At 38.3% G+C, this 17186-nt stretch overlaps 1 protein-coding gene across 1 annotated transcript; it reads left to right on the forward strand.

Annotated features, from left to right (window-relative positions):
- Window positions 1-12109: 12109 nt before the first annotated feature.
- On the forward strand, window positions 12110-14305 carry LOC309973850 (C4b-binding protein alpha chain-like; the record flags this gene model as incomplete). The annotated part of the gene is made up of 3 exons (XM_082858308.1): window positions 12110-12272; window positions 13401-13576; window positions 14168-14305. 3 exons carry the CDS (start codon window positions 12110-12112, stop codon window positions 14303-14305), a joined length of 477 nt encoding a protein of 158 aa, XP_082714434.1.
- Window positions 14306-17186: the final 2881 nt, after the last annotated feature.

Genomic DNA, 17186 nt, shown 5'->3' on the forward strand with positions numbered 1-17186 from the left:
ATTCTGTTCATGATCACAGTTGCGTGTAATAAATGGTGAATTTGGAGCTAAAGGCAATACATTGATAAATAGCAGAGCATGAATAACTTAAAGTTGCTAAAATAAAAATGTGAAGTCAAAATCACTCAACGATTGCTTAGAGTTAAATCTATAAAGAAGGAAATGCTGGAAGAGTAGCAGCAAATTTATTAAAATCTAGGTTTATAATCTAAATTTTGTTTATTTTCCACCAAGGAAAAAATGGGAAATACAATGGTTATGTATTTCTTATTGGTTGATAAAACTAAAAATATTTCTGACAGATGACCTTATTTGCTCTTACTAAAATAGGTGATATTAAAATAGAAAATTAAAATTTATCTCATGGGTTATTTTATAAGAAACTGTGAGTAACGTCATGGACAGCACCATCACCAATTTCAAAGCTATTCTTCTAATAGCCAAATATATAGCCTTTTATAAGAACTGAGTTGATCTATTAAAACATAAGTTGAGATTGATGTTTTTGCAAGGAGTTAAGCTACTGTGAGTCTATCCAGACACATAGCTACTAAAGCTCTATTTTGAAGCAAAGATGGACCATGGAATATATAGAGAAATGAATAAATAAGCATCTCTGTTAGACTAGTGATTCTCCAATTTGTTGCATATGAGAATCACTGGGGGCATTTCAGTAATAATTCAGATACTTGAAGACTTACCAGATGTATTTGTAGGGGGTGGGGTCTGAGAGTCTGGATTTTTAACCACCACAGGGCATTTTTGGGAAACTGCCTGAACCAAATATGAAATCTCTCCTTGAGGGCAGCCCATAATCACTCACAGGTTGATAAAGTGGTTCAAAGGCCCACTTCCCTTGACCTAATCTTGGACATCTTCAAAGGGCCATCCAGATTTCCAGTGCCCTGGAGATCTGCTGAAACTTTTTTTTTTACATCTTTATTGAAGTATAATTGCTTTACAATGGTGTGTTAGTTTCTACTTTATAACAAAGTGAATCAGTTATACATATACATATGTTCCCATATCTCTTCCCTCTTGCGTCTCCCTCTCTCCTACCCTCCCTATCCCACCCCTCCAGGGGGGTCACAAAGCACCGAGCTGATCTCCCTGTGCTATGCGGCTGCTTCCCACTAGCTATCTACCTTACGTTTGGTAGTGTATATATGTCCATGCCTCTCTCTCGCTTTGTCACAGCTTACCCTTCCCCCTCCCTGGGTCCTCAAGTCCATTCTCTAGTAGGTCTCTGTCTTTATTCCTGTCTTACCCCTAGGTTCTTCATGACATTTCTTTTTTCTTAAATTCCATATATACATGTTAGCATACGGTATTTGTCTTTCTCTTTCTGACTTACTTCACTCTGTATGACAGACTCTAGGTCTATCCACCTCATTACAAATAGCTCAATTTCGTTTCTTTTTATGGCTGAGTAATATTCCGTTGCATATATGTGTCACATCTTTTTCATCCATTCATCTGATGATGGACACTTAGGTTGTTTCCATCTCCGGGCTATTGTAAATAGAGCTGCAATGAACATTTTGGTACATGACTCTTATTGAATTATGGTTTTCTCAGGGTATATGCCCAGTAGTGGGATTGCTGGGTCATATGATAGTTCTGTTTGTAGTTTTTTAAGGAACCTCCATACTTTCCTCCATAGTGGCTGTACCAATTCACATGCCCACCAGTAGTGCAAGAGTGTTCCCTTTTCTCCACACCCTCTCCAGCATTTATTGTTTGCAGATTTTTTGATGATGGCCATTCTGACTGGTGTGAGATGATATCTCATTGTACTTTTGATTTGCATTTCTCTAATGATTAAGGATGTTGAGTATTCTTTCATGTGTTTGTTGGCAGTCTGTATATTTTCCTTGGAGAAATGTCTATTTAGGTCTTCTGCTCATTTTTGGATTGGGTTGTTTGTTTTTTTGTTATTGAGCTGCATGAGCTGCTTATAAATTTTGGAGATTAATCCATTGTCAGTTGCTTCGTTTGCAAATATTTTCTCCCATTCTTATGGTTGTCTTTTGGTCTTGTTCATGGTTTCCTTTGCTGTGCAAAAGCTTTGAAGTTTCATTAGGTCCCATTTGTTTATTTTCGTTTTTATTTCCATTTCTCTAGGAGGTGGGTCAAAAAGGATCTTGCCGTGATTTATGTCAGAGAGTGTTCTGCCTATGTTTTCCTCTAAGAGTTTTATAGTGTGTGGCCTTACATTTAGGTTTAATCCATTTTGAGCTTATTTTTGTGTATGATGTTAGGGAGTGTTCTAATTTCATTCTTTTACATGTAGCTGTCCAGTTTTCCCAGCACCACTTATTGAAGTGGCTGTCTTTTCTCCATTGTATATTCTTGCCTCCTTTATCAAAGATAAGGTGACCGTATGTGCATGTGTTTATCTTTGGGCTTTCTATCCTTTTCCATTGATCCATATTTCTGTTTTTGTGCCAGTACCATACTGTCTTGATTACTGTAACTTTGTAGTTTAGTCTGAAGTCCGGGAACCTGATTACTCCAGCTCCGTTTTTCTTTCTCAAGATTGCTTTGGCTATTCAGGGTCTTTTGTGTTTCCATACAAATTGTGAAATTTTTTTTTCTAGTTCTGTGAAAAATGCCATTGGTAGTTTGATAGGGATTGCATTGAACCTGTAGATTGCTTTGGGTAGTATAGTCATTTTCACAAAGTTGATTCTTCCAATCCAAGAACATGGTATATCTCTCCATCTGTTTGTATCATCTTTAATTCCTTTCATCAGTGTCTTATAGTTTTCTGCATATAGGTCTTTTGTCTCCTTAGGTAGGTTTATTCCTGGGTATTTTATTCTTTTTGTTGCAATGGTAAATAGGAGTGTTTCCTTAATTTCTCTTTCAGATTTTTCATCATTAGTGTATAGGAATGCCAGAGATTTCTGTGCATTAATTTTGTATCCTGCTATGTTACCAAATTCATTGATTAGCTCCAGCAGTTTTCTGGTAGTATCTTTAGGATTCTCTATGTATAGTATCATTTCATCTGCAAACAGTAACTGTTTTACTTCTTTTCTGATTTGGATTCCTTTTATTTCTTTTTCATCTCTGATTGCTGTGGCTAAAACTTCCAAAATTATGTTGACTAATAGTGGTGAGAGTGGGCTACCTTGTCTTGTTCCTGATCTTAGTGGAAATGGTTTCAGCTTTTCACTATTGAGAACGATGTTGGCTGTGGGTTTGTCATATATGGCCTTTATTATGTTGACATAACTTCCGTCTATGCCTACTTTCTGGAGAGTTTTTATCATAAATCGGTGTTGAAATTTGTTGAAAGCTTTTTCTGCATCTACTGAGATGATCAAATGGTTTTTCTCCTTCAGTTTGTTAATATGGTGTATCACATTGATTGATTTGTGTATATTGATGAATCCTTGCATTCCTGGGATAAACTCCACTTGATCATGGTGTATGATCCTTTTAATGTGCTGTTGGATTCTCTTTGCTAGTATTTGGTTGAGGATTTTTGCATCTACGTTCATTAGTGATATTGGCCTGTAGTTTTTTCTTGTGACATCTTTGTCTGGTTTTTGTATCAGGGTGATGGTGGCCTCATAGAATGAGTTTGGGAGTGTTCCTCCCTCTGCTATATTATGGAAGAATTTGAGAAGGATAGACGTTAGCTCTTCTCTAAATGTTTGATAGAATTTGCCTGTGAAGACATCTGGTCCTGGGCTTTTGTGTTTGTTAGAAGATTTTAAATCACAGTTTCAATTTCAGTGCTTGTGATTGTCTGTTTATATTTTCTCTTTCTTCCTCATTCAGTCTCAGAAGGTTGTACTTTTCTAAGAATTTGTCCATTTCCTCCAGGTTGTCCATTTTATTGCCATATAGTTACTTGTAGTAATCTCTCATGATACTTTGTATTTCTGTGGTGCCAGTTACTTCTCCTTTTTCATTTCTAATTCTGTTGATTTGAATCTTCTCTCTTTTTTTCTTAATGAGTCTGGTAATGGTTTATCAATTTTATTTATCTTCTCAAAGAAGCAGCTTTTAGTTTTATTTATCTTTGCTATCATTTCCTTCATTTCTTTTTCATTTATTTCTGATCTGATGTTTATGATTTCTTTTTTTTTTTTTTTTTTTTTTTGCGGTACGTGGGCCTCTCACTGTTGTGGCCTCTCCCGTTGCGGAGCACAGGCTCCGGATGCACAGGCTCAGCGGCCATTGTTCACGGGCCCAGCCGCTCCGCGGCATGTGGAATCTTCCCAGACCAGGGCACGAACCCGTGTCCCCTGCATCGGCAGGCGGACTCTCAACCACTGCGCCACCAGGGAAGCTCCAAACTGTATGTTTTTATTCTTTTTTCTTTCCTTATTGCACTAGCTAGGTCCTCCAATATTTTGCTGAATAAGACTGATGAGAGTCAATATCCTTGCCTCCACTTCTAATCTTAAGGGAAAAGCATTCAGTGTTTTAGCAGTAAATGATAATATTTATAGTTTTTTAAAAAAACATAGGTTTCCTTACCTTGATAGCTTTCATTCCAAAGATCAGAGTACTAATGCAAGGGTCCTATGAACTGCTATACACTTGAGGACCACAGAAATGACCACCAGGTGGGTCCAAAAACTCAATAGATCACTGTGAGATTGACATGAACTAGGAATCCTTTTATTGCCTGGCCCCTGTAGCATCTATTTTAATGGGGTCATGGTGACACTTTATGTTCCCAGGTACCAGAGATAGTTCAGATAGAACAAGTCTCTAAAGATTCTAGTGCACAATGACTTAAGTAAATTATTGAAGATTCCTTTGGGGTAAGGACTGGAGAAGTATACAATATATATACTTGCCATAGTGTTGCACAGTCTTTCTTCATAGGAATCTGTCCTCACTTTCAGTCTGAGAACTGGTGAGAAAATAACCAAGCAGGGAGAGTGGAAAGTAACTGAGTAAAAGATCATGACATTCAATGGAAGTAGCTGACCTTGGTCTTTGTATCATTCGTTTTTGACCTCTTTTAATTATATTTCAAGAAATTCCCATGTTGGCTGATCCTTACCCTAAGGAACATCATATCTATTAACCCTCTTCACAGATTCTACAGGTCAGGATATCCTCTTCCCTTGGCTGCATTCCAACCTTACTGCCCTACATGCCTCACTCTTAAGGAGACTCTCATTTTCAGGGTCAGCATTTCCACAACCTGAGAATAAGTTCTTATTTAATTTTGCATCCTAGGCACATCTCTTGCATCTCCCTGGTTCTAGCCCTCCAGTATTTTTCACCTAACCTGCTTTTGAAGGTTAAGTTCTTCCACTTAGCCCTGCTATCCTGGGATTCTATATTCCCCAGTGCTGCTAAACAACCACAGCATCTCCTACCATAAGATGCAGCCTTCAGAGGGCCAGCCACAACTAAGTTACTGTATAATTTTGGTCCTTGTCACTAGTACATTGTTTATTGTCCTCAGGGCTCCCATGAAGAAGATAGCAGGTTGGTCTTCTGGTTTTATAAATTAGATCATTCTAACACGTCTACTTCTCTGAGCTTTTGATCACTTCCTACTTAGCCTGCTATGGCTGTTCTGACATCTCTACACATTTAATATTGACTATCATTTTTACTAACCTTCCCAAATCATCCAGAAACATGTAAGAACTGACACTCAGGGCACTTGCCAGGGTGTTAAATCTTGTGTTAAGGGAGAATATCCCCTATCCTGACAAACTCTCCCTTATCCTGCTTTGGGATCCCCTCCTAGGCATGCTCTCCTATCTCCAAACTCATGCTAACTAGGTCCCATAGATCCTGCATGTGATTTCTCTCTTCCCTCAGCAGGCATGGCATGCCTTTAGTAAGTTCATGCTGAGATTTGATTCCAGCTATTGGTCTGATGCCTGGAGGGGAGGTGGGGGGTAAATCTTGAGGAGGGCAATTATGGCCTTATAAGATATCTGTCACATTTGATTCCTCTGCATAGTCTTCAAGCAACAGGGGCACTATCTTATAACAAGGGATACTGGACCAATTATATAGGCTTTTTGAGTTTAGGGGAATCTGGCGTTCATGGTTCTGTAGTGCAACTACCCAAATATCCTCATTGAAAATCTAAAGGCACCATTCCTTTCAAAAGGGCCCTGAGTCTGAGTAGGAGGCTTGCCATTGCTAAGAATTCACCTTTTATTGAAGTTCTAGTATTCCTTTATGATTATACCCTGAACCTGGTCCTTAGCATGATTAGCCTCCCAGCTACCTGAGATAATGGTTTCTTTAAATAGTAACTAGTAGCTTTCACACTTGGATTTGAATTGTGATTGATTGTGTTGAGCTCTCACTTTCAGGCAAGGGGTACTGGGCCTGTATCAATGGTACTCAACTGTCCCTTGCAAAATCCTAATAATTGCTATTTTTATTACACTTCTCAAATGTCAGAGATATTGCACAGCCAATGCATCTCCTTCCATCTACATGCCATGAGAGTTTACCAGGTAAAAATGTTTTTTGTTGCAAGGATACAGCAAGCCAGGACTATCAATATTTCATGAATCACCAGAGATGGAGTCATGATGGTCAGTTGGCTGAAGAATGATCCAATTCTAGAATCCCATTCTTAGAGTTTGCTTCCTAGATGCATTAGTGGTACAAACTGTCTTCAGTCAGCTTCTTCAGAAGGCATTCAGATGCATATGAATTTTTGATGCTGTGATCTTCAGCAAAAACAAAAAGAAAAAACAACTCTAGGGGAATAAAGCAGCAGGATACGGAGAGAAAGGAGCTGATCAAGGACTGTTCTCAGGTTAAGTGGAGAATCACCTGATCCATGGTGACTCTAGAGTGTAGATTGCACCACAGCGTTGTCCAGCCTTGAGGCAAGGAGTCATAGCTTTTGTATTCCAATATCAGTCGGCATTCATTGCTCCTGGGGGACAGGGTATAACTTCCTAGGTACATCAGGATGGGGTGTTTCTTGCCATCCCAGCACATTCTCTGGAGGAGGTCACAGGTCCAAGCCATTAACTGCAGCACCAGCAGCAACTGGAGGGTGAGTCTACTATTGAGTAAAGGCCAACAATCCTGATTTACTCCCAAATGGTTGGTTCAGTGTTCTGAAGGAAAACCATTATTGGCCAGTAAGTGGAAATTATTTTGGTATAAAGAAAAAATCTTGAATTTATAAGCAGTCTTGGGTTCAGAATTTGGCTTAGCTGCTCATTATCTGAAATGTTTGGGGGCAGTTTACTTAATCTATTTGAACCTGTTTCCTCATCTATGCAAAGAGGAAGGTAAGAACCAGGTCACAGGTTTTTCTGAGGATCAGTTATGATAACTTAGGTAAAGTTCTGGTATATGACGTGCTTAAAGATTAAAAGCAGCTCAGCAAAACTTTCTGGTTAATCATTAAATTGCTTTATTGTGGCTCCTCTTTCTAAAGGCAGCAGCCATTTAGTAGGTTTATTATTTTTTTCTTTCTATCTAGGAAGTTGAAATTTAATTTTGTTTTCTTTAGCATGCCAAAGGTGTTCACTCAGCTATATTTGGTAATGCTTCTCCTTTATTTTTGAGAAGTAGGCATTTTGGCTATTATTGATATGTAGAGTCACTCCAGGTCAGCTGAGTAGTGAAGCTCATTAGGACAGTTCCCAGAACTTAGTCTTCTCTTTTGTTTAGCCAACTATCTTCATCTCCTCTAGGAACAGTAATCCACAGTTGGTGGGCAAAGTATAAAATCCACGTTAGTAGTTTCTTCTGGCCCACTAAAGGAGACAAAATTTAGGAAATGATCTGGATGAATAGACAGGCAGTCCCAGATGGTTAAGAGAAATCTTAGTCTTGGGGGTTAATAATCCATGAAAAATAACACATGTGCCTTCCATCCACTTGTCTTTTCGTGCTTAGAGACAAAATTTGGGGCTTCACTCAGATCCAGCATCATTCAGATATTCTGAGAGTCATAATAAATCTTCCTTTCTTCTTAACTCATCATCCTCAACAATTTAACTTTCTGTGCATGCTTTTTCTGTGCTACAAACACAGGCTAAAATAGTTTCTACACTAGAATATCTTCCTAGAGTGAATTATTTGCTTTTTTATGTGCATTAGAAGACCCAGGAAATGGGGAAAAGAAGTTCCTACTGAAGTATTGTGAGAATAATTATTGTTTGGGCAAGATCTTTAGTATTTTCACACTGAGAGACATTTTACTCTGTTCTGGCTAGATTGTGGGCTATCTAGGGAGAAACCCAATTTTCTAGACTTTTAAAAAACCTATTTATCTGTGATCAATTCATACCCCTGATTAAAGAAAGCACTCCCTGGACAGGGACTGCTTCTCAGACGTCTTATCTTCCCTCATGCTATGGCTTCTACCTCCTGAGGAGACAACTGTGCATCAGACACTGTGCATTGTGAGCTGAAGTCCTTGCACCATGTGTTCTTGTTTACTCAGAGAACATCATGTATATAAATCCAGAAAGGAATTCATCATGTCCTGTATCTGAACTGCAAGAAAGTCTTGGGGTTACAATAGTAAATACATACAGAATTCCTGAGGCCTCCAGATGCTTCTGCCCAAGAAGGGGCCTTCGCTTGTCCCTGTCAGAGCTATGCCAAGCACCTGGCCTTCTAGTCACTCCCCTAATCCCTCCCCTTTATTGACACATAGCTGGGCTTTGCCAAGGCTGCTTTTCTTTGCTTAGGCACCATTTCAACTGTTGCTTACTTTTCCTCATCTTGATCCAAGGTGTCTGAGAACAGCTGAGCGCCACTGTGGCCCCTCTGAGACTGTGCCATGGCCACCAATTTGTCTTGCATTTTCCCAGCACTGCATTTTTTTGGGGTCTTGGTGCTATTGCTGTGCCCTTCCTGCTTGTGTGGTGAGTACAGAGGTTATGGGAAAAGGGGGTATTTTCTCTAACATATGTAGAAAAATACCCAATTAAGAATTAATCAAATACAGTGAAATGCAGGGAGATCAGCTCGGTGCTTTGTGACCACCTAGAGGGATGGGATAGGGAGGGTGGGAGGGAGACGCAAGAGGGAGGAGATATGGGGATTATGTATATGTATAGCTGATTCATTTTGTTATAAAGCAGAAACTAACTCACCATTGTAAAGCAATTATACTCCAATAAAGATGTAAAAAAACAAAAAGAAAAACAAAACAAATTCAGTGAAATGATGGTATATCATAATCTTTTTGAGAGAGTGCAATGAACTATATTAATAAGAAATAAAATTTAAGTATAAAAGAAGTTGTTCCAATTCAGATAGAGGATTTTATAGTGTCTAGAATAACAAAGTGTTGAAATGCAAAAATTCTTGTGAGGCTGCTTTAGCAAGGAATAATCTTTAATTTTTAAATCAATTTCTTGAATTTAAATGCTCTAAAATGCTTAATACAGATTACTTTCCAAATAGGTTAATTATACCATCTACAATCTTAGTTATTGCTTAATTTTTAAAAATTCCATCCATAAACAAAAATATTTTCTGTTATTACAAATACGGAGTAAATTTTCTAGAGTAAAAGTATAGGGTACTTCATGAATTCTAAACCATTATATAAAAGTAAGGCATGGTTATTGAAATGTAAGAAAATCTTTAGCAATGAATGAGAAGCCAAAGCATTTGAGAGAACTTACCAGAACTGAAGACCTGTCACTATGAAAATTAATTTATTTTTACAGAATTTAGATGGAAATGTCCTCTAAGCAAAGTGATGTTTTACTCTTTTGTTAGCTAACATTTTATCTAGGAGAATTAATTTTCATAATAAATTTAAAATATTTATGAATTTGTTCCCTGAAACAGCTGTCGTGGCATAAAAATGGGAGATTTGGGATAGCTTAGAGGGAATATTCTGAGCTGAAAATAATGGCTGAATGCTCTTATGTGAGCTAGCTTACTGATTTAGAAATGTGGAAGCCGTGTTTTCTTCCTCACTGAGACTGGTAAGGGGGAAAGCATGGGTTAATTAAGGAATATCTATATTTGAAAGATGATTTTTCATATCAGATGCATGAACATTATTGAGGGACAGTATTAATTTAGGTTATAGTATCAGTACAGGATAAAGAACTTTATGCTTGGGGGTTTTCAGTCCTCCAACTTCATCTCTAAGTTCCCCTCTTCTAGAGACTGAGGTAGTAGAGGAAAGCCTTATCAAATTTGTCAACAAGTCTTTCAATTATTTTTTCATGTTTCTGTTTCCCTTTTCCTTTCTCTTCTGTTCCCTCAAATCTTCCCATTACCCATGACCCTGACTCTCTGAAATGGCATTTAATGTCTGCCAACTCTGATGTAAATCTCCCTTTCTGATTCTGCCTCCCCTCTCTCACAGTAATGACCTTCTGAGGCCAGAGACTTCGCCATTGCCTCAATATCCATCTGCCTCTCACATCTTGTCAACTACTTACCTTCTATCCGTCCTTCAAGGTATCTCCAACTTTTTCCTGGATGCCTTCCCTGGATACTCTGGTGCCCAGTTCTGTCACCACCTTCTCCTACAGAACTAATTTCCTGTTCTAATCCTCTGGCACAAGTGTGACTAGTGTTGTGGTAGAACTATTTGTATGGTTAAATCTTATGTTTTAAAGTACACTGCAAGAAAAGCCCAGTACAGAACTGCATATATGTGCTTACTTAGAAAAACTAAGAGCCATTTTTATATTTTTATGGAGGTGCTTAATCTGAGGTTTAAGAAAGGCTGAATGGAAGCTGTTGATTTATACACAGATGAATTTATTTTCCTCACAACTAAAACAGAACTTACTTGGAGTTACCGTTACTATGCTTTCTGAACCCTCCAGAGTTGAAGTTTTGGGAGGAGCACAGGTAAGGGAAACAAGAACCTGAGCTGGCTCTTGGCCTCATGGGTATTTAAAGCTTATTCTCTCTTGTGAATTTTTTTCTTTTTTTTTAATTGGTCCTTCATCATCACTGAGGATCTTCTAAGTGCAATTTGCAGTTTAGAGTCTGGCTGATCCAGGGATCCACCTCTGATTCTGGTTGTTCATTTCCTATTTCCTATCTCCTAGGTATCATCTGGTGACTTCTAGAATTATTTTGTTTTTACAGAGGGCTTCCTCCCACCTCAGGAGACCCTTTTGGACTGGCCTGAGGACAATTCCACCATGACTGTCTTTCTCATGCAGCCCATTTCTAATCTACTTGAAGTGCTAACTCAGCCTTGCTTCTGATAATGTCAGGAGTCCAGGCCAACCTCAAAGCAGCAGAGATCTGTTCTTCAGTCTCACCTTAGAGCCTTAGAGTGCCTGTCACTAGACGGCCCATCCTTTGCCTTTTAGATTTCTCAGACAGGAGCTGGACACTAGTTCACTGTGACTAATGTCCCCCCAGCCTGAAAGGAGCCACATTAGGTTTTCTCAGTGATCTCCTGAGGGTCCTTCTCTCAATGTGAAGCATAAATTCTCTCACACATTAGCCTCACCTGGGACTACAGGTGGTGTTCACAGGATATCGAAAGCTTTATAAAAATACTTTCCCAACTATTATTCTTAAAATAATTTAAATTTCTGACCTGTCTTAAATTCCTGACATTGTCTTTAAGTGAGGGAGGTAAGAGTTTTCTAACTGGTTTCTGAGCTACTTGCTTAATCAAATATGGAGCATTGCTAGACTTTGCAAGTCACAGGAGAGTATTGTTCTTCAGCCCAGACTTTCATTTTATGGCCTTTAAGCATCCACTGATGCCGTAGAAAGTGAAAGTCCAATGATCAGTACCGAGAGCAGAATTCCAGAAAGTGACAGTGGACTTTGTACTAACACAAACCTGAGTTGAATCCTCAATTTGATTCATGTTACTGGTATTTACTAGCTGTGACCTTGTACGGTTGTGTTTCCTTTTCTCTAATGTGGGTCTGATGCTCATACGGCATCAGAGAGTTAGCATGAGGATTAAATGGTATAACATATATAGATGATTAACACAGTGTCTAGCAAGTGGTTAAGAACTCAATAAATCATTCCTAGTGATTTTAAGTAAATGAAACATACCTCAGCAGTATAATTTAATGACTTTGTTCTATAAAATGGGAAGAGTCCATCACTCTGAATAGTTAATTAAACTCTAGCTCATTCTCTTCAACCCTTCTCTTTTGCCATTCAAGACTGCGACATGTTTCCTAGCATTGCCCATGGATCCTATGAAGATGTGAGTCCAATTTTTTCCTTTACTACTGTGGTGCAGTATAAATGTGATGAAGGATATATTCTGGTTGGAGAAGAAAAAATCACCTGCAGAAATTCACATTGGTCATCTCTAGCTCCTCGGTGTAAAGGTAACTCCACTTTACTGATGGCCCTTGCTAAGATGGTAGGACTACCATGCAAGTTCTGACAGTATGGTTTCTCCCCAGCGAGAGGCAGCACTTAGAAATTTGTATGTATGTATGTATGTATGTATGTATGTATTTATTTATTCATTTCCTGTATTTAATACTTGGATGTGGTACTGTGCTGTTTAAAAAATATGTGCGGTATTAAAAAATATTTGTCTCAAAAATATTCTTCTATGTTATCTTCCAGAGCTTTGTGCTTTACCTTTCACACTGATATCCCCAGTCCACTTGGAATTCCTACGGGTTTATAGTGTAAAGTAACGGTCAAAATTTGTTTTTCTCCAATGAGTAGTCAATGAACCCAGCACCACATTAAATGGATCGTAGTTTTCACACTGCTCTACAGTACTACCTTTATCAATATTCAAGAGTTAGAGATAATAATTTTTAATTTAAGAGAATAGTGAGGATTCAGCAAAATTTTAGTGAATTCCTGTGAAAGTTAGAATGAGGACTCATGGAAAAATCCCAAACGTCCTTGAAGTATCTGGTATCTCCATTAGTACCTGGTGCATGTCATCACCTCCTCATAGAAAAGCTGACCTGATATGAGACCAAGATTAGGTGTGCATTTTTTTTTTCTTACCACACGGCTAACAGCAACTCAAGTGTCTAATTTCCCACCATTGTCTCCATTTAATACAGGAAGATACTAAGGGCATAAGAATAGAAATTACATACTTAAGATGCTGAAAAGAGTCAGGTTTTGACATACAGTAGTTTTTAAAACTCAGATTTTAGACCACAATACCTAGGTTTATATCATAATCATGTCACCTAAAAGCTACGCAACCATAGACAAGTCACATAAATTGTCTTTACCTAATTTTTCTCTCCAGCAAAGTGTAGATAATAATAGTGTTTTATGTTGGTGATAGCTATACATTAACATTAATATTGTTGTTATTAATTTTATTGTTATAATAATACAATAAACGTAGTTAAAGAACAACTCTCAGACTGCAGGCAAAATTTACTATCAGTGTTTCTCACCCCCCAGTATTCTTTCCTATTGTAAAATCTTATTCTGAGAATCACAAAATGATCAAAATCGTGTTTCCATTACAGCTCTATGTCTGAAACCAGAGATAAAAGATGGAACTTTGTCTCTGGACAAGTATAAGTATGTTGAGTCTGAAACTGTCACTGTCCAGTGTGACTCTGGCTATAGTGTGGTCGGCTCTCCGAGTATCATCTGCTCAGAGAACAGAACCTGGTACCCAGAAGTGCCCAAGTGTGAGTGGGTAAGTGGCAGACACTTCGGGGTATTCTATCACATTGTAAAAATTGTAACCTGCTCCAGAGCACTGTTCCAGCCAACACTGATGAGATCTGACTTTTATTGGGACTCATTTCTGAGTTGTTTAAATCAATTTCAGAATCAGCACTTTTACTCTCAAAGCACATGTTGAGCTCTTAAAGCAAGTTCTAATTCTCTTATTTTATAGCAAGAAAGACCAAGCCCCTAGATAGGAAGGTTCCATAGATATAGGCAACCTGGCTCCCAGCTCTACATTTTCTATTACAGTAAGTGCTATGCTTTTGCATAGACATCAGATCCATCCCTTCAGCTGACCCTGAAGAAGTTCCCCGGGTATCTTCTGCAGTGCTGTTCCTTTTCTGCTTAGTTTCATTGCTGCCTTAGAGCAATGCTGGTCTCGATCTTAGGGCAAATACTCTGCTGAGATGCACAAAGTATCTTCTGATTTCTTGCATCAGTCCTAAGGAGGGTCTTGATACTCCAATTTTATTGTCATCAATAGGCATCCTGAAGTAATCTTATACCTTCACAGTTTGGAGAGAAGCCTCTCAAACCATCCTTTTATCTCTTTTAGGAAGTTCTCTCGGGCTGTGAACAAGTACTCGCAGGCAGGAAACTCATGCAGTGTCTCCCAAATCCAGAGGATGTAAAAATGGCCCTGGAGGTGTATAAACTGTCTCTGGAGATTGAAAGATTGGAGCTACAGACTTGAAGTGGAGCACCAGTTAAAAATCAGTACATCTATTTCCCCTCTCTTCCCCTTAAAAACAGAGAATTAGGTACATTTCCCTTATTAGCAACTCTACTGGTCCTTAAGTGCTATTATTTACTGAAAAAATACCTGTGTTAGAAGAATCTTTGAAATTTTTGACGCCACTGCTAATGTGGAACTATTGGTGGTTTATATCCTATCTCATTTTAAGCTTCTGCTTCCTTAGGTTTGGTGGAATGGCAAAAATAAATAATCACCTGTCAAAAATGCAGTGTCTTTGTTTTCACTTTGATTCCCTTGGAATGAGAAATTAGGGCCCTATATCAATCACTTCCTGATGCTTCTCAAATTAATGCCTCTTTTCTATTTTCATACTGGAGCCTTGTCTGAGATGTATTTACACTACATCTTCACTTCCTACTCACCCTTCAGTGCCCAGGTCAAATATTACGTCTTCCTCCGTCTTTTCCTTTCTCTTTCTATTGATTACCAATATTTTCTCTGGAACAACTTCTCAGTTCCTCTTTATATTTAAGGTATATTTGGTTTTGCTTGACATACACTCCATCCAATAATAACCAGCTTGGATGCCTTTGAAAGCCTGTGTGAAACCCAAGTATTCTTCTTGAGCATGTCCAAGTCTTCCCATCCAGTGTGATCACTCTTTTCTTTAATACTTCAACTAAAATAGCTTTAGTGTCTCTTTTAGGACAGATTATCCAGAAGCAGACCCTGAGAAGAGAATTTGTGTGAAAGTAATTTATTAAGGAACTTCTCCAAGTTCTCAAAGGAGAAATGGGAAAAGGAGTAGGGTAAGCGGGATGGGACAGGGAAGGCACATAGTAGGGTGACCAGGCAAAGTCGAAGGAGGGTGGCTTAACCTTGACCCAGAAGGGAACCCTGGACTATAAGTTTGTGTACATTTTGTCCCAATTCCAGGTAAAGGAACTGGGCTTTCATTCTGCTGTACCAGTCAGTTATTGGTGAAGGGACACCCTGTGGGCACATGAGCCCCCAGGGCATCCAACTCTTTCTGTGTGACTACAAAGCTGACTCCTGAGGGGAGTCCTCCCAAAAGAGTGGAAGTATAACCCTAAGAAACCAGAGTACACAGAAGCCTGCAGAGTAGAGCACAGAAATGGTAAAAAGGTCTGAGGGCCTGGGTAGAGCTTTCAATGCTTATCCCACACGTGTTATTCTTATATCTCTGGATATTCTGGGGAGCCTTATAATTTCTTATGGTCACCTCTTCTTCCATTTTTTTGCCTCCCCAAATGTCATTCTCACTCATGCTTACTTAGCTACTATGGCTGGCCTCTGGTTCTTTACTGCATCTTGATCAATTATAGAGAACATCACCTCTTTTCTTTGATTTCTTCAAAATAGCAGTCACATAAGAAAGTTGCATAGCAGACTTTTACTAACGCTCTTGAGTTAACAGAGGGATGTCTGGCTGGCTGCACAAGACTGGACTTTCACATCGAATGTTACATAACTGTGATCTTAAAAGACGATTGCCTTTCCCTGCCACCAGGAACCTCTTCTAGCTGACTTTCTCAGCATGACCCTGCCAGCCTCCAGAATTTTCTGGTCTGATGTTTTCCCTCCTCCAATCACTCCTTATCACACTTCATCTGTTCTTGCTATCACTGCCTCGGAAACCCATTTCTTTTTACTTTATTAGGGAAAGCATTTTAGCAATCTGTCTTTCCCTAGTTTCAGGGATTTCATATCCAAAAATCCATGAATGTACTCAGATAAACAAAGGACTATCCATTCCAGGTCTGGGTGCCAAGCTGTAGAGAAGATTCAGAGGCATCTCTGAAACCTGAGTCTCATATTTCCTCCCCTGCCAGTCTCCATCCAGGGCAGTGTGGAGACCTTTCCACACTGATGTGAATTATGCCACAATCTTTTCATGTGTTAATTCTAAATTAATTACACATAATTATAATTATAGAAGTAATATATGTGCAGGAAAACAAGAATTCAAACCTTACAAAGGGATTTACAAATAATAAAAGATTCTTCCCTCTTCTGCCTCATGTGATATGAACTCATATCACATGACTTTTTATCTCTAAACATATATTTTGATTTCCTGCTACAAAATTGATCAATCTAGCGTCGACTTTCCCTCTCTTCTCTCTCTCCATTGGTCAGTCTCATTTAATTTTATATATTTTTAGTGATTACTTATCTTTAAGGCTTTAAATAATGTACTTAAACCTCTATTATTTATGCAACTTTATTTTTAATAATTTAATATTTTATTAAAGTATTACAAGCAAATAATTAAAAAGTCAAATAATCCAAAAAAAACCTTTTAATGAAAACCCTAAGATTCTGATCCACTCAATTCCACCCTTTGGTCTCTTTCCCCCAAAATAACCATTTTCAACTCCTTTAGCTCTGTGTTACGATGTTTATCTACATATTTCCAAATAATATTCTTATTATACTTATGTTTATTATTTTTAAACATTATATATTGACTGATTAAGCAAATCTTGATCTTTGCTAAGCCAAGGTAAGCTTAACAGTGATCTGTGAATATATTGCTTTACAGCTCTTTAATTTTTAAGGCATTAATAATTTATCTTGTTTTCTTGTTTAGTTTTCTGTGTTTCTATTGCTGATTCTTGCTACATGCTCCAAAAGATCTGTCATAGTCTAGCAATCTATTTCTAATGCTCAGACATGTCAGATGCTGTTTTAATTCCACATGCTTCTCCACCATCACTCCTGGATATTTTCTTCCCAGGCTCTCTTTTCAGTGATTCTGAAATAAATAGTTTACTTTTAAATCTTAGGTCTTCTCTTTGCTGTTCTCTTTATTACTTTGATTCCAAGTCTTTGTTCTGGTGTATTTCCTCATTTT

The sequence above is a fragment of the Leucopleurus acutus genome (genome assembly GCF_964270905.1).
Source record: "Leucopleurus acutus genome assembly, chromosome: 2".
Classification (NCBI taxonomy): Eukaryota; Metazoa; Chordata; class Mammalia; order Artiodactyla; family Delphinidae; genus Leucopleurus; species Leucopleurus acutus.